The sequence below is a fragment of the Microchirus variegatus genome (assembly GCF_963457635.1).
Source record: "Microchirus variegatus genome assembly, chromosome: 13".
Taxonomy (NCBI): Eukaryota; Metazoa; Chordata; class Actinopteri; order Pleuronectiformes; family Soleidae; genus Microchirus; species Microchirus variegatus.
Genome location: NC_139814.1, coordinates 13930694 through 13951202, shown reverse-complemented (window position 1 = coordinate 13951202; position 20509 = coordinate 13930694). Strand labels below are relative to the sequence as shown.

The 20509-nt window shown below is 42.8% G+C and overlaps 2 protein-coding genes across 3 annotated transcripts in view; both read left to right on the top strand.

Annotated features, from left to right (window-relative positions):
* The window catches only part of tinagl1 (tubulointerstitial nephritis antigen-like 1), a 516891-nt gene that overhangs the window by 51368 nt on the left and 445014 nt on the right, over nucleotides 1-20509 (top strand). The gene's annotated exons all lie outside the window — the stretch shown is intronic.
* LOC310935757 (zinc finger protein 385D-like) lies at nucleotides 1310-18678 on the top strand. 2 transcript variants are annotated; one of them, XM_083899699.1, is made up of 8 exons: nucleotides 1354-1447; nucleotides 5160-5278; nucleotides 11447-11554; nucleotides 13241-13412; nucleotides 14410-14664; nucleotides 15506-15687; nucleotides 17576-17677; nucleotides 17927-18678. In XM_083899699.1, the coding sequence occupies exons 1-8, from the start codon at nucleotides 1438-1440 to the stop codon at nucleotides 18167-18169; spliced, it is 1191 nt and encodes a 396-aa protein (XP_083755825.1). In that variant the 5' UTR covers nucleotides 1354-1437; the 3' UTR covers nucleotides 18170-18678. The 2 variants fall into 2 exon arrangements, with proteins under 2 accessions (XP_083755826.1, XP_083755825.1); XM_083899700.1 differs by lacking the exon at nucleotides 5160-5278 and having other exon boundaries at nucleotides 1310-1447.

Below are 20509 nucleotides of genomic sequence, written 5' to 3'. Positions count from 1 at the left end.
GTTGCAACTCGAGCTGCCATGGAACCAACAATCTGGATAATATTAATACATTAAAAACACATACAACTTTGTATTTATCAAAGTTGTATGTGTTTCATTATTTTCAGGCGATCCTGTTGTGCATGAAATGTTACTTGATCTTTTCCTTTGTAATGCAAATTTTGACTCAATGCATCCGTTTTATAAATGTTTTCTCCTGGGTGTGCATGACATATTTTTTTTTCTAAGTTAAAAAGATTTTAATTGACATTACACTATGAATGAAACTGTAAAACAGGGCCTGCTCTGCACACACACACTGCGTGTGTTTGCCTTTTATTTTCCCAGAGTTGTTAAATTCACGGGGCCTTCCTGAGCTTAATCTCTCTGGAGTTTTGTACTGTGGGAAAACACATGTTGTTGTTGTTCACTCTCCTCACACAGAGGCAGGATGCTCGGGCTCGAGGACAAGAAAGTTGAACCCCGCTCTCTTTTGCCAAGAAATACAGTTACATGTGAACTCTCCGAGGAAATGTGTGTGTGCGCGCGCGCGTGTGTTTGATAGAGACAATGCAAGGCATAAAAGAAAAATCTCCTGCATTAATATTTTTAAGTTGTTAAGTCCAAGTGAGCAACGTTATGCGCATAAATATCCATGCATACATATGCATAAATGATTACAAGTGTGCCCCCGCCAGCTGTTGTGATGTTTTGAGTTGGACTGCGCGCTGGGCCGAGTGATCATTTTCCTCTCTGCACAGTGAAAGATGCGTCTAAAAATACCACGGACTGGGGAGGAAAAGGAGTAATGATGGAAAGCATTTCCACGAGCATAAGAAGAAGAAGAAGAAGAAGAAGAAAAACACACAGCTCCTTCCAAATGCATGAGGGGAGCCAGAAAACAAACAAAAGTCTGAGGGTTTCCCCCCTCTTCATCCTCTCACACGTGCAGCTTTGTGTCGGACACACTTTTGTTTCAAGAAGAGAATGTGTTGTGTTGTCTTTGTTGTGTTTGGACGGACTTGAGCGCGGACCGTCTTTGCAAAACCAGTTAAGTGCCTCTTGCTTTTAATGTGGGATGACAAGGTGACGACTGCACTTATCCAGGGGGCGGCACTGAGCACTCATTAAGTTAATTTTCCATCAATCTGCCGGATAAAAAAAACAGGTTTCTGGAGGTGTTTGTTGCAGGGACAGACTTGTTCGTGGATCGTGAAGAGATGTGGAGGAGGAGGAGGAGGAGGAGGAGGAGGAGGGGGCAGGTGGTGAGGAGGAGGAGGAGGAGGAGGAGGAGGAGGAGGAGGAGGAGGAGGGAATCCAGATGGGAAGGAGCAGCATCGGCGCTGCTGCAGGAGACACAGAGGGAAGAGTCTGTGGAGGAGAAGACGAGACGGCAAATCTCTGCCTGGACATGAGAGAGACTTAACACTGAGCAGTTGGATCTCACCTGGTGCAGCCATGTATTTTGGTATGTAAACGATCTCAAAGTGTGTGTGTGTGTGTTTGTGTGTGTGTTGATAAAGCAGTTGAGTCACTTGTTGCTATGTTAACATGGCTATAAAGAGCTTATTTGTGAACTCGCCTCACCTGCACAGTGGACTGTGGTTTGTCCAGAGCATCTCTTTGAATTGTCACTCATGTGTTATTCATTAACAGGAGGTGAGGATTATACAGGCTGGCATTTAAGAAATGAGGATTAAATGAAAGTTTTTAGAATGAATTCTTTTAGAATTGTGATTCACCACATTATTACAATCATTGTACAATATGCTTTCATATAGTTTGATAATATTTTTTAATCATACTTTTGATTCATTTTTTTTTTCAAAGCTTACAGCCACAGAGGAAACACAGGAGCTAATTATGCTAATACTAAAATAACTGCTTAATTGCCAACAATGTGGTAATGTTACATATGTAAGATCTTTGTAAATCAGAGGGATCAGGGTGTTACAGTCCCTTACAGTCCAAAAACATGCAGAGGTTAATTGGACACCAATGAGCATCTAGTCTGGTCTAGAAGAGAAAATAACAATTCATTAGCGAGTGCACAATATGAGCTTAAAGTATCATATTCCATCATGGTATCGCCATAAAGATAAAGTAAACAAAGTAAACATGTAAACAATAATAAAGCATTTATGACGCAAACTAACGCTAATGTGGACAGCTATAATTAAAACACCAAGCAAACTTATAATACATTAAATCATGTGATTTAAAATAATATTTAGGGTACGACTGAGCAAGAACCATATTGAAACTGAAGGAATTCTTTATTTATTTATTTATTTATTATTATTATTATTCCGCGGACTAAATCACATATTCCCATGCCCCAAAACTCACAGATCAGACCTGTTGAACGATTGCGTGTGAAAGTCTTTAGTTTTAGGAAAAAACGTGGAAAATTGGAAGTGGGAGGGGCTAAAAACTGACGCAAAAAAGGGCTAGTAGGTCATCTCCTGTCGGGTTTTATTATTATTATTATTATTATTACTTTTATATTGTGTCTACAGTCTATGTTGTATCACACACTGTGTTTCCAGTAACATGATATTAAGTGGTGGGACGCATGCAATTGATTGGGGGGGGACTGTATTTGGCCCTCGGGCCGCCAGTTTGGCCCCTCTGCTCTGAAATGCCCTTGGTTCCGGCCCTTGATCCTCATGTGGAGGACAAAGCTGTAGATAATGAATGAACGAATAAATCTGAGGTCCTGAAGTCGAGAAAATGCAGGCTCCCCCTTGTGGCATTTCAGAATAAATCACTAGGACTGTATATTGGTGAGCTCGAACGCATTTGTCACATAGAATATTTATGATTGTCGTCATCATCTTGGAAATTAAATTGCATTGTGAGAGCTTTTTATTGCTTTTTTTTTTTTTCAACAAATGCAAGAAACATATTACACACACACACACACTCTCTCTCTCTCTCTCTCTCTCTCTCTCTCTCTCTCTCTCTCTCTCTCTCTCTCTCTCTCTCTCTCTCTCTCTCTCTCTCTCTCTCTCTCTCTCTCTCTCACACACACACACACGCTCAGACTTTAGCTCGTTAAAGGCAATCAGACTGTGTCAGAGCGGATGGGTGTGTTGTGGTTGTGATTATACATGTGGGCTGGTCCTGAATCAAACTGTAATCAAGCTGAGAGAAAGAGAAAGAGAGAGAGAGAGAGAGAGAGAGAGAGAGAGAATGCACACTGAACAAGTGTCTGGAATCAGAGCTCAGCAGTGAAAACAACACACTCTGGGTCATGATGACCACACTCGACCAGAATCAGCACTCGCCAAACTGAATCTCCCCGTCTATGTTTGTGTGAGTCATATATGCACGAGTACTTTTCATCTTAAAATAGTCTCTTCTTTGTACGTGTGTGTGTGTGTGTTTTTGAAGTGTTATAGATAAAATAAGCTTCTTTTTTTTTTTTTCCTTAGAGGAGCTAATTTATTAGGTGTTCAGTGATGTTATAAGACGCATAAGATAATTAGTATCATAACCCCAGAGCGGGAATGTGGAATAAATTATGGAAATGATTATTTTCCTTAGCTCAGTCACTTCCTATCTTAGCTAACATAACATATAAAAAAGCATTTTACTGAGCCTGTATTTCAGATGCTGTGTTGCTGCGTTACAGTCTCCACTCTATTTTTGGTCAAATGTCCCCATACTTTGGAAAGTTTCACTCTTTCTTTTTTGCCTCCTCTTCGTCCATGTCATCTTCTCCATTAGTTTCAAATGCATGACAGATAACGGAATTGTCCTCAGCACTTCATGGAGCTCACTGAAGTTTCAAATTAATATTTATATGCTATTATAGCTCATTCATCACATGTGCAACAAAACTGTTGTTAGACGCAGGAAATATGAACAACACGATATGATGAGCCTCTATTTTGCTCCTGTGGAGGAGATTTGGAAAGGGAAGTCATTACAGTAGATTTTGTGGTTGAGATTTAGCTCCAGAAGACGACACTCTCCTGCGTTGTTGTTTGATTTTGCTGAGCTGCTGCTGCTGCTTCATAATGGCTCAGCTTGTGTGTAGAAGCAGAAAAGTTGTCACAGATTCTGATGCGACCATTCTCAGTCTTGTTCCATGGCCACATATTGGAAACGAAGTGACACAAATCTGATTCTAAGACCAGAATTGATGATTAATTGGATCACTTCAGCCTGGTAATGCCCAATGTGGCCTTATGCCGTGTTTCCACCACATGGTCCCAGCTTGCCTCACCTCACCTCACCTCGACGCGGTTCGGTTGGTTTTCCATTACAATATGGTAAATACTCAACGTAGGCGGAGTCATCGCTGCACGAAACTGCCGTGACTTCATTTTACGCGCGACACAATCACACAAACGAGTGACTCGTTAAGCAGTTGTTTTCGATGTAACTGAAGCATTAGAATCAGTTGATTAAAAAGATTAGTTCGGCACTTCCTGCATGACTAAATCTACTAAACTCATCTGTTAAAGGCGCCATATGTAAGAATGTGGCCACAAACGGTTACTACGTTTAAATTCAAAATACCGAAGTCTTTTAGGTTTCATTTTCTGACGTTACTGGCAACCCGTGGTTGCTCGGCAGCTGAGACTCTACTGACTGCAATGATTGGTAGACGGCGGTAGGTGGCGCCACATGCCAGAACATGATTTCAAAACATAAACATGATTTGCAGTCTGCAAAATATTTTTTTTAATGCAAATATTTTGTCTGTACTGTTGTTGTTGGTGAGTTCAGTTTGTTATATGAACATTATTCCTGAGTCTCTGTGACATATTAGGAGGATTTTATGGCCAGTTGCTTTAGATTTATTACATAATGCACCTTTTAATATTGAGATTTTAGACATTTTCTTGCTAAATGTTGGAGATTAACTGATCTGCAGGTCAGCATTGTTCGCTTTGATTCTTTTGTCGGACGTCTTGCTCGTGACTTCCTGTGACGACACACTCCGTCCAATCGGTGGACGGCTGTCTGACAACGTCACCCGTAGTATCAGCTCAGCTCGCTTGGAACCTCAGCAGAGCAGTTACTAAAAAAAAAAGTACCAGGTACTTTCGCTAAAGGAAACGCAAAATAACTGTAGGTAGCCCCTGTACTCTGATATATCTGAAATAAATCACCTCACCTGGACTGAATCACATACCTGTCTCCACTCTTGCTGTGATGTTTCTCAGGTAACACGTGTCACAGTCTTACGCCACCGCTGGCCCACCCTACGCCGTCGTGCAGGACCCAGCCGTCCCCTGACCCAAAGCCCCTCCTCCCCTTCCGCCTGCTGCCTGGATTCACTGACGTGAGTACTGTCAGTCACCGACGTTGTTATGACAACCGCAAAATCTCACCTACACCACTCAGAAGAAAGCCAAACATCATCGTTATCACGGGAAGATTCTCGCCTGCTCGAAGTTATTTTTCCAAACACGCTGCCTACATCTTTCCAAATATATCACCGCTGATGCAGGGAGCTGTGACATTTCCACACATTCCGGGGGGTAGATCTGATTCCTTGGTATTCCTCACACAGAGCTTTTCATAGAACTGTCTGCCCCAGTGTTTGTGACGGGTGAGGATGGAGAGAACTAGAGCAGGTCAAGTGCACGCCTGGAGCAGAGCTGATGTGTCAGGGCCGATGTCTGCGTTGCAGAGGAGTCGTGCCGTACGTTTTCATATATTCATGGTTTAATGGCTCCATGTGAACCAAGCACAAATCCTGGGGGAGACGGAGCCTTTCGCCCTCTGGAACTCATGACGCCAACCTATCCGTGACTGTTCTGACCTCTCCTCATTCAAATCACTCATCTCTTTAAGGCTGCTTTAATGTTTAATGGTTTTAACTTTTGGTTTCCATTCTTCTGCTTTTACGGTCAGGATGTAAAGTGACTTTGAGTCCATGAAAAATGTTACATAAATTAAATGTTTTATTGTTATTATTAGACTTTTATTTCCTAATATAGAACAAGTAAAATATCAGAGGATGGAAAGAGTACTGAAATATTCTACGCAAGTGAAAGTACCACTATTTTGATAACATTTGAAGTATAAGTAAAAGTTCTGGTCTAAAAATGTACTCAAGTTAAAGTTACTGAGTTGCTTTTTAACAAGGTTGGGGTTCTCGTGTAGGCCAGATTAGATTATTGTGTGTATGGTAGTTTGGTAAATGTGTTATATATCGAATTTGGAGCTGCATGGTGCAGGAACAGCAGCAGGCAGTTGTATTGGATGGTCATGTTTGTGCAAATCCATTGTACAGCCCTTCTGAGTGTGGGATCAACTTGTGAAACGTTTCAGCAGCCCTTCTCTGCATGTTACTAATACTATTTAACTGTCATATTTATATACTTTAAATATGTAAACACATAATGTATCAGTCAAAATGGGTCAAAGGTCACAAATGCTTTAACTTTCTCAATCACTCAGGGACGTTAATTAACACCAATTAACCTGTCCTCAACATTCACCTGTCCTCATCATTCACCTGTCCTCATCATTCCCGTCCTCATCGTTCACCTGTCCTCATCGTTCACCTATCCTCGTCGTTCCCCTCTCCTCATCGTTCACCTATCCTCATCGTTCACCTGTCTTCAACATTTACATGTTCTCATTGTTCACCTGTCCTCGTCGTTCACCTTTCCTCATCGTTCACCTGTCCTCATCATTCACTTGTCCTCATCGTTCACCTATCCTCATCGTTCACCTATCCTCGTCGTTCCCCTCTCCTCATCGTTCACTTGTCCTCAACATTTACCTGTCCTCATCGTTCACCTGTCCTCGTCGTTCACCTGTCCTCATCGTTCACCTATCCTCGTTGTTCCCCTCTCCTCATCGTTCATCTGTTCTTTACCTGTCCTCATCTGTCACCTGTCCTCGTCGTTCACCTGTCCTCGTCATTCACCTGTCTTCGTTGTTCACCTGTCCTCATCGTTCACCTGTCCTCATCATTCACCTATCCTTATCGTTCACCTGTCCTCAACATTTACCTGTCCTCGTCGTTCACCTGTCCACGTCTTCCTCTTGTCCTCGTCGTTCACCTGTCCGTTCACCTGTTCTCGTCGTTCACCTGTCCTCGTCGTTCACCTGTCACCTGTTCAAATGACTTTATAAAGAAAAAAAAACTTACTCAATTACAGTAACATGGGTAAATGTAATGCATTACTTTCCACCTCTGTAAAATACAGAGCTGAAATATACTCACATCGCAGAACATCCTCTGTGTGTGTGTGTGTGTGTGTGTGTGTGTGTGTGTGTGTGTGTGTGTGTGTGTGTGTGTGTGTGTGTGTGTGTGTGTGTGTGTGTGTGTGTGTGTGTGTGTGTGTGTTGTTCTGAGCTTATAAATCAAAAAAAAAAAACATGATGTGTTTTCGTCCTTGACATGCAGAGCCTGAAAACCACTAATAAGACCATCATTGAGTCTCTCTGAAAACCCACTCTGGACCAAAAGTGACAATTTTTCCATTTGTTTCCCCTTTCACTTTGCTGTTGCGTCATCTGTAATTTGTGTGTGTGTGTGTGTGTGTGTGTGCTCTAAGATGTTTAGAGGAGAGGATTTAAAACAAGCGCATGTGTGCACATTTACAAGACTTTAAGTGTACAATGTAAGAACCGCGCTCTTAGCGTAGTAGCGTGTTCTTCTTGAGGAGAAATCACTCATCAGTCTGGGTCGTGGCTCGCTCCACTTCCATTTTAACCTGCACTCTCTTTCTCTCCAACCTCCTCTTACATCCACTCATCTATTCTTCTTTGCTCTTGTTGCGTCGCACTCTTCACTTCACCGCACTGTTTTCCACTTCATCTCCTTCTGTCAATTTCCCCTGTCCTTCACCCTCTCGCACGCTTTTGTTCCTTTTTTTAAAGTTTTTAGCTCCTCACCTTTCCATTTTCTCCCAAATCACTAAGTCTTCTCTTCTCTTAAAAAAATGTTTGTCTCTTTTACTTGCCGCGTACGCACACACTCAAGTCGGAAAAGCTTTCATTCAGCACATTTTCGAGAAGAAAATGCTCTAATTCAACATGTACACTGAAAGGCCCATCTATGTGTAGGCACGTGCACCTTTGTAATGCGCAGCAGGGAAGTTTGTTTTGTGCCCACATGTTGGTTGCCATGGTTATTGTGCTGTTCTGATGTTTGTCATGAGCCAAAGATCCAAAGCTGCAAACTGGGATTTCATCAGCCTGTTTGGATTTTAGTTTGAAAGTGTTTTTTTTATTTTTTTTTCCTCCCTGAAAATGGAAACATATTTGTTTCCAGGCAAATACGAATTTAAATGACAAAGAAGCAAAAGCAGCGGCTCAGTCATCATAACCCACGTGCCATTTGTTTCATGCATTCACACGTAGTAAATCGGGAACATTCATTATTATAAATGTTGCGTATTGACGGCTCCTGGTAAAAGTCTGTTTTACTTCACTCGGGCCGTATGTTTCAGTCATAACTCACTGCGTGGAGCCGAGTGTGTCTGACAGGCCACCGCTGCTCTGTGAGGCCTGCTTATAACTGATGCTGTGAGGCACAAGTCACATCGTTATTCATTGTGTCATCCACCAAATGTGCAGCTTTTATTTCACTTAATGTAAAAGCAGCGAGGAAACGGATCCAAGGCTGATATGATTCAACAGGTGATGGTCAATGGTTTTCATAATTTTTATGTCTCTATTAAAAAGAAAATACTTAATTTGTAGCGCACTCGTTTTGCTGCTTTCGGCGCCATCTTTGTTATGTCAAAACACGCAATGCATTCTGGGTAACCCTTGCTCCCAAGGGTGATCTCGGAAAATCTCAATATTGAGGGCGATACAGCCCTTAAACTCGCCCCTCAACTTAATTTTTCTGAGAATCGTGACAGCACTTGCACTAGAGGGAGCGCGCATTTTTGAGATTGAGGGTTAATTGGAATTCACCCTTCATCTTCCCTGATCAAGTGCGAAGTAGGCTCATTTCCCCATAGACTTTCATGCAGAGACTTTGGATAATGACCGAAAGAACGAGACTGCGAATACAGGCGGCCAAAATGAGGGTAGCTGAGCTCAAGCCTTAGAGATACGGTGAGGAGCTCAGGCATTTGGCAGGGGCTCAGAGTAGAACCGATGCTCCTTCATGTCGAGAGGAGCCAGCCTAGGTGGTTCGGGCATCTAGTTAGGACGCCTCCAGGACGCCCACCTGGGGAGGTGTTTCAGGCATGGAGACCTTCATGTCCCCAGGGCCGACCCAGTACATGCTGGAGGGATTATATCTCTCAGTTGGCCTGTGAACACCTTGGAATACCCTCAAAGGAGCTGGTAGAAGTGGCCAGGGAGAGAGCTGTCTGGGTTTCCTTTCCCGGACCCGGATCCACATCAGCGCAACTTCCATTCAAAGATAGCATCGAATAGATAGAATTATTTTTGCTGCCTGCTGGCTGATTGCTACTCCTACTTCTAGACTTCACTTTTCAAACTCGAAGGCTTCCATGTCTTATATTATTATGGCCTATGGTAATTCTCTGAAGCGCTGTACTGAACACAACACAAAACCATGTGTTGCATTTAAAGCCTCCAACCACTTTTACTTCAACACCTCTCAATAGTCCAGTGTTTCCCCAATCCTGGTCCTCTGGGACCACGGTGCCTCCATGTTTTAGATGCTTCCCTGCTCCAACACACCTGATTCAAATGAACGTCTCCTTATCAGGATTTTGCAGAGCTTGGTGACCATTTGAATCAGGTGTGCTGGAGCAGGATTAGGAAACACTGCAATGCCTAGAGAAAACCGCATTGTGTTCGTGCACAACATTGTTTTTGTTTTACTTTGGGAATTTTTCTCGAAATAGACAAGTGTCCATTGGGGTAAGGAGAAAAAACGCAATACACCCACCTTGCTTATTGTATCGCAGAATGTCTGAAGAGAAAATGGGGCAACGTTACTACTACCACAGGTGCTACTGCGCCAGTCCTTCTCAGAGCGTAAATTGGGAGTGAAGGGAAGGAGAGGGAGGGAGACTCGAGGGAGACAGCGAGGTGACTTTGATCCCGCGGAGACTCGGGGAGAGGCAAAGGGTTCAGACGGGAGCAGATGGAGGGGTGAAGTGTGAGGAATGTGAGATGGAAGGTCAGACGGTGATAAAGGAGCCAGGGAGATGAGGAGGGAGGAGTGGCCAGAGACAGAAACTAAACGCTCACAAATTATGATTTCTTATTTTTATTTTTTACATATGATGCCATAAAAGACATACCTGTGTTTTAAAGGCAACATATATCTATTGCATGTACACAAATTGCTGCAAGGAAACTGAAGGAGATAAGAGACTGCAGAGAATATTTTCCGAGCTGCCGCCTGGAGTGATGATCAAAGAAAATACAAACACACACACACACACACACACAGATAGAGAGAGCGAGACGTCTTCTACTTTTGAAGAGCAAAGAAAACCGCCTTCAGCAGTAAAGCAGCAGGCACTATCTCCAGTGCTGTTCCCAGGATTGACAAAAACGAGAATATGGCTGACCTGTAACAACACATTTACATCCAGACACATTATTTCCACACATCCTCCGCAGCTGTGGCTGCTTATGTGACTCCTTAACTGTCGTCACAGGTAATACGTGCAGTATGCTTAGCTGCACCGAGCCCTGGTGGGTTTTTTTTTTTTTTTTTTTTTTTTATTGTGCCGAGCATGTGTGTGCTCATTAAAACGTCCAGCGGGTATAAGTGCACACCTTCACTGTGTGGTCAGATGCAGACGAGCAGGGAGCGACGGAGTTTTACGACCTGCGTCTGGCACTCTCACGCGGAAAGGTCACTCGTTTTTTAGCAACACAATCTCCTCCACACGTTGTATGATGATTTTTGAAAGGGATAAAGCTAGCTATGCGTAGAAGTGAATGCCGGTCACACCTCGCAAGGAATGTTTTGTTTCAAGCTGCTTGAACATTTATCGGATCAGCCCTAGAACAAGGCTTGGCGAGGAAACTCTCACCCCCCTCTGTAGACTTTAAAGAGGGCTGTAAAAAAGTTTGTAGCTCTGGATGTGGTCGTGTTGGCCCTAAGTGTCATCTAAGTGTGTTTTAATGCTCGACCACAACATTTTAAGGCATTTTTCAAATGTTACATCATCTTCTCTACTGTCCATTTCATCTGTATTGTACTACATTACTGTTACGCAACACTGAGTGTCTCTTTAAACCTGTTATGGTCTGGCCCAGGTCCAGACTCCTTTTGAGCATTCCGCTGTTGCCTGAATGGCAGTAAATGTTGCTGTTGCTTGTGCACACGTGTGTGCATGTATCGCACCAGCTGTGTGTGTGCCGGTTGTTGTGTTGATGCCAGATCGGCTTTCATTCAGCTGCTTCTCAACAACATATTATCTGTGCTCATCTTAAGGGAAAATGTGTTTGCACACAGCAAGTACTTCACATCATAAGTATCCCTCACTGCTTACTCTTGCCTTTTCAATCACGACTGTACCCCCGTGTTTCTCCTCGGCTGCAGATGGATCACACCCATAAGGCTCTGACTGGCCCAGGCTTCGGGCTAACCTCGCCTCTGAAGAGGAAGACCAGTTTCAGTGGAGTTTGTCAACTCGGGTTCAACTCTGAGGTAGGTGGTGTCACGTGGGAGCACTTTAATTTGTTTTTCTCTTTGGGATACTCTATTATTTTGCAAACACACCCTTGCATGACAGTTGAAACGGCTGCTGAGACCTGCCCTTGTATTTTGCCGTTTGTGCTGGATCAGAGTGGTGAGTGTGTGTGTGCACACCCTAATATCTCACATATCTGACCTTTTGCAGAGTTGTTGTTTATTTTCATTGTGCTTGGTACAGAATGACTCATGAACACGTGCTGTTATTTCAATGTACAGCAAGTCAAATATTTACACGTGATTTAACTGTTATAAGCCATGGAACGGTTGATTGACATCGCCATAATAATATGGATTCTTGTTATGAAACCTGGTGTCAGTTTGAAGTTTTTGCAACCAGAAATTAATTTGCCACCTGCAACCAGGGCCTTATATATATATATATATATATATATATATATATATATATATGTATATACATATATACACACACACATATATGTATACATATACATATATGTGTGTGTATACATATATATATATATATATATATATACATACAGAGAAATACATTTAAAATTACGTAAAAATAATAATGTTGACAACTGCAATTAAAACATCAAACAAGCTTTTATATGTAAAGATAATAATGTAATTATTAATGTAATGTAATGCTAATTTTACATGTATTTCTCAGTTTGCATCATTAATATGTTTTTGTTGTGAAGTAGAGCTCATTCCATGTCAAAACGGGCACTTTTACTTTGAAATCAATGTCAAATATATTCAATTGAATTTCTTAACAGTGATATCATCATGGAATATTGTGTTTTAATTTGGCAGCAGGCGTTCAAAGGTTCTTGTAACTGAAGAGTTAGTCCCTCTTGACCAGACTAGATGCTCATTGGCCCCCTGGTCATTTGAGTTTGACACTCATATGTGCCGTTATGTCTCATGTTTTTCTCTAAATGGGTATAGAATTCACAAAATTGACCCCATGTTCATTTTTGAGACCTTTTAACTCCATTCCAGACCATTCCATTCCATTCAAACTAGAGCTATTTAAACAACCAGCAGAATCACCCCCTGGTGGTTATTAAATCTATTCTTACTTCCTGACTAGCTTCACCGGGGAAATTATTATAATAATAATAGCAATAATAAGTGCCTTTCAAACACTCCAGGACACTTTACAGAGACAAACAATAAAGAAACAGAACAGGACGACACAGTAAACAGATAATGGCGTGAAATTACAGAGAATAGGCTATTTTCAACGGGTGAGTTTTGAGTCTGGATTTGGAGAGGGGGAAGAGAGTGAGAGATGCAGATGTCTGGTGGGAGTGAGTTCCAGAGATGGGGGGGCAGAGCGGCTGAAAGCTCTGCTCCCCACGGTGCTGAGGCGGGCGGAGGGCACAGTGAGGTGGATGGAGGAGGAGGATCTGAGGGAGCAGGAGGAGGTGGCGATGTGGAATTAGTAGACTATGTTCACTTTTGTATATATAGCTCATGGTTGCTCTGTGTTCACTTCTCTATATTAAAATGTCTGACAAACAATGTGGTTTTGTGCTGCAGCTTCCTTTTTTTTTTTTATTATTATTATTCAAGACAGACATTGTCACATAAAAAAAGTCATTCACATCTCTGAATAGTGATGCGTCGTTAGTTCACACACCCTCTTCCTTGCTGTCGCCCGCACAGGTGCAGGCGTCGTTGCATTACAGCGGCACCAAACGTGCAAAAAAAATGCTGAAAGCCGCCGACGCCCCAGATTCAAAGATCGGGACCTCTGAACCTGTCGCCAAGGAAACCTCGACTCAGATCCTCTCGCCACCCTGCTCACATCCCTGCAGCTCTGACGCAGCGTCAGGAGGTGTGCGACGTCTCTGCAGACACACACACACACACTATATGATGTGACATGTAGACATACGAATGTATAACTCTTCTTTTCCCAGTCACGACTTTAACTCTTTGATGTGATAAGCCTCGTGCTCCTTTGAGCTACACTGTGGAGAGATTAAAGGTTGAGCATTATCCTCCGCTGCTCTTCATGTCTACATTTACTGAGCTTGTTCGGTCGCCTCCTGAGATCAAACATACATTGAAAATACTTTGAATATGATCTGTGGGTAGCCGTGTAATGTGTGTGTGTGTGTGTGTGTGTCAGCACACGTGTGAAACTCCAATGGCTCTCCAACATGTGTGTGTGTGTGTGTGTGTGTATGTATACTGTATATTAGCCAGTGCTGAAATGCTACTCTTGCATGTGTGTGGGTGTTAGGAAATGAAAATAATATATTTTGCTGCAAGCTAAAGTGAGGGGAAAAAAAATAAAATAAATAAAACGAAGGAATCAATTTGCCACGATTGAAAAAAAGAAAGAAAAAAAAAAAGAATGATGATTTTAGTGTGAGAAACGTGTATTAGGAGGCGGGGGAGAGCACTCTGAAGATTATTGTAGAAAACAGCAAAGCGCGGCCAAATCAATGGTAACAAACAGACACTTTTTCAACTAGGCAGAGCTAATCATTGTTATTAGCAGAGAGAGAATCCTCAAATCCGTACACAGCCTCCTCCAGGGAACCACCACAAGTCAGTCGCACACAAAAGATAATGGAGTCAAATAATTCCTGTACAAAAGTGTTCATTTAGGTGCTGGGAGGAGACGGATCCTCGGGGGAAATCATTGATTATTCCTATGATTAAAGAGGTTATAGAACCAGCAGTCACCTGTAGTCGTGAAATTGTGATTCTGGAAGCTTCCCCGGGTTCATAGAGTGGAAAAATGTTTGTTTCTATCCCATCCTCCTTCCTCGCTGTTTGCTTTCTTATTATCTCGCACTTATTTATGTACCTTTATTTTTCAGAACCCTCAGTCCTCAGCCCTGCTGCAGAGCTGGCACCTCTGTGCAGCGGCCCGACTGAAACTGCGAAGGCGCCATCTGACACCTCCCTGTCAGTCAGCCCAGAGGTGTCGGAGATGGAGACACAAAGAGACGAAGACGTGGAGGCTGTTCCAGAGGAGGAGGAGACCGAGGAGGAGAAAGCCATACGTCTTCTCTACTGCTCCCTCTGCAAGGTGGCCGTCAACTCTGCCTCGCAGTTGCAGGCCCACAACAGTGGTGAGAATCTGAAGTTATCGCAGGTGTCAGTTTTTAGCCTCGCATATAAAACAAACACGGTTGGTGCAGTGGTTAGCGAGAAGACCCGGGTTTGAGATCCGGTCAAAACGAGGCATGGAGTTTGCACGTTCTCCCCATGTGTGCGTAAGGTTTTCTCCGGGTTCTCCGGTTTCCTCCCACAGTAAATATGGGGATTAGGTAAATTGGACATTACCATAGGTGAGGGTGGATGGAACACTACCGTTCAAAAGTTTTGGGTCACCTATACAATTTTTTTGTGATTTTTATTCGACATAATAATTTTGCCCTTTTCGAAACCAGCAAAACTGTTTTCAGCTGTGCTAACATCATTGCACAAGGGGTTTCAAGGGTTTTCTAATCATCCAATAGCCTTCTAACGCGATTAGCAAACACAATGTACCATTAGAACACTGGAGAGATGGTTGCTGGAAAATTGGCCTCTATACACCTATGTACATATTCCATTAAAAACCAGACGTTTGCAACTAGAATAATCGTTTACCACATTAACAATGTAAAGAGTGTATTTCTGATTCATTTAATGTTATATTCATTGAAAAAAAGTGCTTTTCCTTCAAAAATAAGGACATTTTAAAGTTACCCCCCGTTAACTTTTTAACGATAGTGTATGTGTGTGGCACCCCCCCCCCCCCGCGAAGATGGATGGATCAATCAAACAAACACCAGTTATTGCTCCCATAATTCAAAATGTCTTGGACCCTATTTTTTGTTTGCCATTTCGTCAATCCAGCTCTGTTTATTCAAATCTGATATTTACGCCTTCCTTCGCAACACTCTCTGCCGTTCCATATCTGCGCAGGTACCAAGCACAAGACCATGCTGGACGCTCGAAGTGGCGATGGAGCCATCAAGTCCTTTCCGAGGACGGGGGTCAAAGCCAAGTTGGCCGCGCTGTCCGAGTCGTCAACTGGACTCCAGAACAAAACTTTCCACTGTGAGATCTGCAATGTGCATGTCAACTCCGAGACTCAGCTCAAACAGGTTCATTGCTAAAAAAAAAAAACAACAACAAAAAAAACAAATGAAGTTCAGTTAGACACAGACCGGTGTTTTATACAGAAACAAAGGCTTTTTCCTCCGAGTTAACTTTGTTTGTGAATATACCTGAACAGTGGCTCGATAAATATTTCACATGGGCATACAGGGTTAGTGAAGTGAATTCATATTTTTGTGTCATTGATTCTTTTTGTATCACAATAGGAGAAACTGCAATCTGTTCATATTTGGCACTAAACCTAATTAGCACGTTATATTTCCGAGCTTTATGTGAAGCCACAGCCGCTTTTACGCACGCTTACATTTACAATTAAAACAAACAGCGTTAACGATGTCCGTCCACTAAAAAGTCTTTGGAGATTGAAATCTGTTTTTATGTTTCTGCTCTTTGTGCAACTGATTTAGCTGACATCCCTGTTTAACGAATGCCTTGAAATTCTACTCTTTTGTGTTTGCAAAACACTTTTTTGTGGCAGATTTTATTCGTACAGCTCCAGAGATAGACATTTTTTTCTTAAATATTGTCATTTTTGTCCTTATTGTCCTTTTAAAGCGCTCAAGGCTGCTGTGTTTCAATTACTAACACTAATATGAGGCAAACACTAGATACTGGCTCATCACACTTACTGGTTAGTTAGATTTGAAGCTGTGAAAATGTCAGCTCTCACGGAGAATTGCCGCTCACAGTCGCTCTGACAGTCAACAGAGCCACGTCTCTCACCTGTCAGTGCAGACAAATGACAAATCACAATCAGAGAAGTGTAGCCGCAGAGTCTTTGCGTGTGAATGCATACAGTTAGTGCTGCTCCTCGTATCAGACTGTTTTAAAAAAAGTTATCTTTGGCCAGGTGCTCATGAATATTCAACAGTTGACTGTTGATTGTTTGCCGCGCTCGCTGGCTGAAGCCATCTGTTTGTGCTCGTCAATAAAATCAAAAACGATTTTCACACACTCCCTCCCTCCCTTCCTCCGTGAAGTCTCTGCCAGCAAGATATCAGCATTCTGGCTGAATTGTCCAAAAAGGGAACTTTGATTAAGCTTCTCTTAATTTCCTTTACACTGATTATTCACAAAGGACGACCACTGACTTCGGTCTTCGGGCCAATTCCAATTCCTATCTTCTTAACCCTCAATCTTAACCCTCAAGCTCAACCCTTAATCTTAACAGGCCCTCAAAACCAAGTGTTGAGGTTTAGAAATGGGACACCCCTTAAATGCAGATACGTCTTCAGACTGTAGGGGGCAGAATAACGCGAAAGCTGCGTCCAGTCTGTCAACTCCAAAAAAGAAGAAGAAGAAGAACACATTTACGTCACAATTATTTATTACGATCCGTTTGTCAGTCAAGTTATTAGGTTGTCAGTTAGTTATGAGATGATACTCATACAAATACCACAACCACGGACATATTCAGCTGACAGTTACCACACACCACGGCTTATTGAAAAGTAAACCATAGCAAACGATCGCTTTGTCCGCACCGGCCGAGAAAAGATCGTAAAATAAAAATAAATGTTACGCAACAATGGCGTCAGTAATCCATAATATGGGCCTAAACTAAGATAATACAATGGTTTTCATCATTTTTATAACTCTACTAACAAAGAAAATACTTAATTTATAGCGTACTCGTTCCACTGCTTTCGGCGTCATCTTTGTTATGTCAAAACACGCAATGCATTCTGGGTAGCCCTTGCTCCCAAGGGTAGTCTCACCCCTCAACTTAATTTTTCTGAGAATCGGGACAGCACTTTTTTGAGATTGAGGGTTAAGATTGAGGCAATTGCAAGGAATTGGAATTCACCCTTAGTCTGCTTTATTGTGCTTCATGCGTCTGTCCGTGCTCATTTATCTCGATCTGCTCCTCTCCAGCACATCAGCAGCAGGAGACACAAGGACAGAGCTGCAGGTAAACCAGCCAAACCCAAGTTCAGTCCCTACACTCCCACCCAGCGTCAACAGAGTTTCCAGGCAGTGAGTACTGTGTGATTTATATTTCCTCTCCGTCAGTGTTTTTGTGTACAGGATGTGATTCTCTAGAGCCCTTTCCAGGAAGTTCCACTCCCCTACTGAGACAATCTCTCAGTGATAAGAGTTGAAGAATCGTAACAAAGTTTCAGCAGAATCTTAGAGTTGAGATCTGTACTGGTCCTTGTCCTTGTCTTCAAGTTCCTCTTTAGATAAAAGAAGCCTTGATTACAGTTTGCTCGTTTGTTTCCTCAGATCCGATTGTCTCTACGGAAGAAACAAGACCTGCCCGAACCTCTGGGCTCGTGTCTTCTACAGCGTCAACTCTTCGTTGCCGCTGCCGCTGCCATGGCGACGCTGGGCCCCTTCCCTCTCCGGTCCGCCTCGAACTCCAGCCCTGCACTTTTTCAGAGTCAGCCCCTCACGCAGGCGCTTCTACATCCAGCCCCTGGACCCATCTGCTCAACACACACGCCAGTCCTGTTTTCCCCTTACTGACCCTAACTATAGGCGAAAACAGACCTGAGACCTGAACAGATGTGAAATAGAATCACTGAACTCCAACAGAGACTGTGGGTGTCGTGAACCAGGACTGAAGACGAAGATTTCTGAGGCTGGAACAAAACAACAGTGACGGATGGAGAAAGTGAGAAACAACGAATGAGTGAAAACAGTATTTTCTGATGCGAGTGTGTGAATGTGTGCTCTGTTCCATTAACTCCTAAAGATAATGTTAACTTTTAAAAAAAGTCTGTTTGAAGATGAACTTTGCAGAGATGCAGAATTGTGAACCTCCATCCATCCATTCGTCCATCCATCCATCCATCTTCTACCGCTTTATCCTCCACATGAGGGTCGCGGGGGGTGCTGGTGCCAATCTCAGCCGACATGGGACGAAAGTCAGGGTCACACCCTGCACAGGTCGCCAGCCAATTACAGGGCAAGCTGTGTTCACATGTGCATATATTATGAATGAGCATATGAATGCCAATCAAAGCATGCTTGACTAAAGACAATAAAGAAAAGATGTGGCTACTCAAACTGGATTCCAGAGAATTATTTGTTGTCATTAAAGGCGGGGAAGGAGATTATTACACCTTTTTCCAGGATCTCCAACCCTACCTTTAATGACAATAGCACTAATGCTAGATATATGTATGTAGATATACACACACTGGCTGATATTAATCTAGAAGGCTTTTCTTAGCTTAGTTCCTTCATATTTGCATCCCAAAAGCCACTATGCCCTTCGCTCGTGTGACGTACTCCATCTATCAGTTCATATATCGTCTGTCTGACGTGATTTCGCTCGGATCCTTTCGTCCTTTCCTATTCGACTGTATTGTTTGTAACCTGTCTCCTAAATCTGTGCTATTTCCATGACGTGTGCTGCTGACCTCTTGGCCACATCACCCTTGGAGGGGAAAAAAAAGCACGCTTTCAGCACGCTACTTTGTCTTGGTACTCTCTGCGCCGCGTGTACGTGTGTTTTCCCCCCAGACACGTGATGTGTCGAGACAGCGTCAGGCATCACCTTCTCTGAGTTGGGAGTCGGACATAACCCCCACTTTATCCTCCTTCAGCTACATCAGCAGCACGCAGAAACAATCTTTCCTTGGTCTGTGTTCAGGTATTTGCCAACATAATGAAAAGGACACATCCATCGCCTTTATTTGGCTTCGGGAAACTCTGAAGTCTTTTTTTTTTTTCTCCCCCAAATAATTACTACTTGAGAGTTCAGATAATCCTAACTCACTGCATCCCATGCAGCTTCTCTCTCTGAGATAAATCAAAACAGGAATGTTGTGTCTGACTTCATTGGGTCTTTTTTTTTTGATGAGCTTTACTCTATCACAGCCTCGAGCAGCATGAGTCTCATTTGGAAGTTAATTTCAAAAGCCTAACAGTGGAGAGCAAGCGGAGGAAACCGCTGATTTGAGGTGGTGCATTGTGTTTATGATTCATAACTCCAGGCACTCTGTGTGTTGTTGTTTTTTTCTGGTGGTTTCTCTGCACAAGACTGTGAACTATGTGGGAAAACGCACAAGTATAAACTACTAAATCAGATAATACTGACATTATCTGATTAATCTGTCACTGAAGTGAGTGATGGTTACTTTAATTCTCAGAGGCCAGACTCGGCTCAGAAGGTCAGAGGTTGTGTGATCGCTGCTTTTTTTTAAAAAAACTACTAAAAACTCTCCTTCTTATTTGGGTCTGTCATCAGTCAACTGACACCAGACTGAATGTATTAGACATTGTCTGCCTTTGCCTGCCACAGCCACTCCAAAGTAAATAATTCCACCATCCAATTCGGAGAATTATCATCCAATCACTCACTGCCCGTGATTCTTCGAGTCGTCACAGCAGTCATTATTATTGTTATTAATTATCTGGCGTAGTGATTGTGAACATCTGTGTGTGGGATGCGCAATTCTCCACTGTGCTGTCAGAATTCAGACCTTCTCAGGCCCCTTAAATCCCTGGCTCAGTCCCTCGCAGCCTCCACTTTTCTCCTTTTTTTTTTTTCTTGTTAACCCACAGTTTAGTTCAGCGTCTCCACTGGTTTTCTCTTCCCACTCCTTAGTCAAACGTGTGGCACGCATGAGCACATGCACGCTTGAACAAACAGTGTGCCAGCAAAACAAAAGCCTGACTTGGCATCTGGGGAATTTATCGCTCTCTACCTGGAGAGAGTACAAAGGTACAGAGCAGAGCTGTTGCATGCCTCGCAAGGGCAGTTCTAAAGACCGCGATAAGCTTTTGTCAAGACGGCGCAGCGTTTTCACTGCTTCAATTCAAATGAAACAATGTAAGCATGACCCAAATAAATAAGGG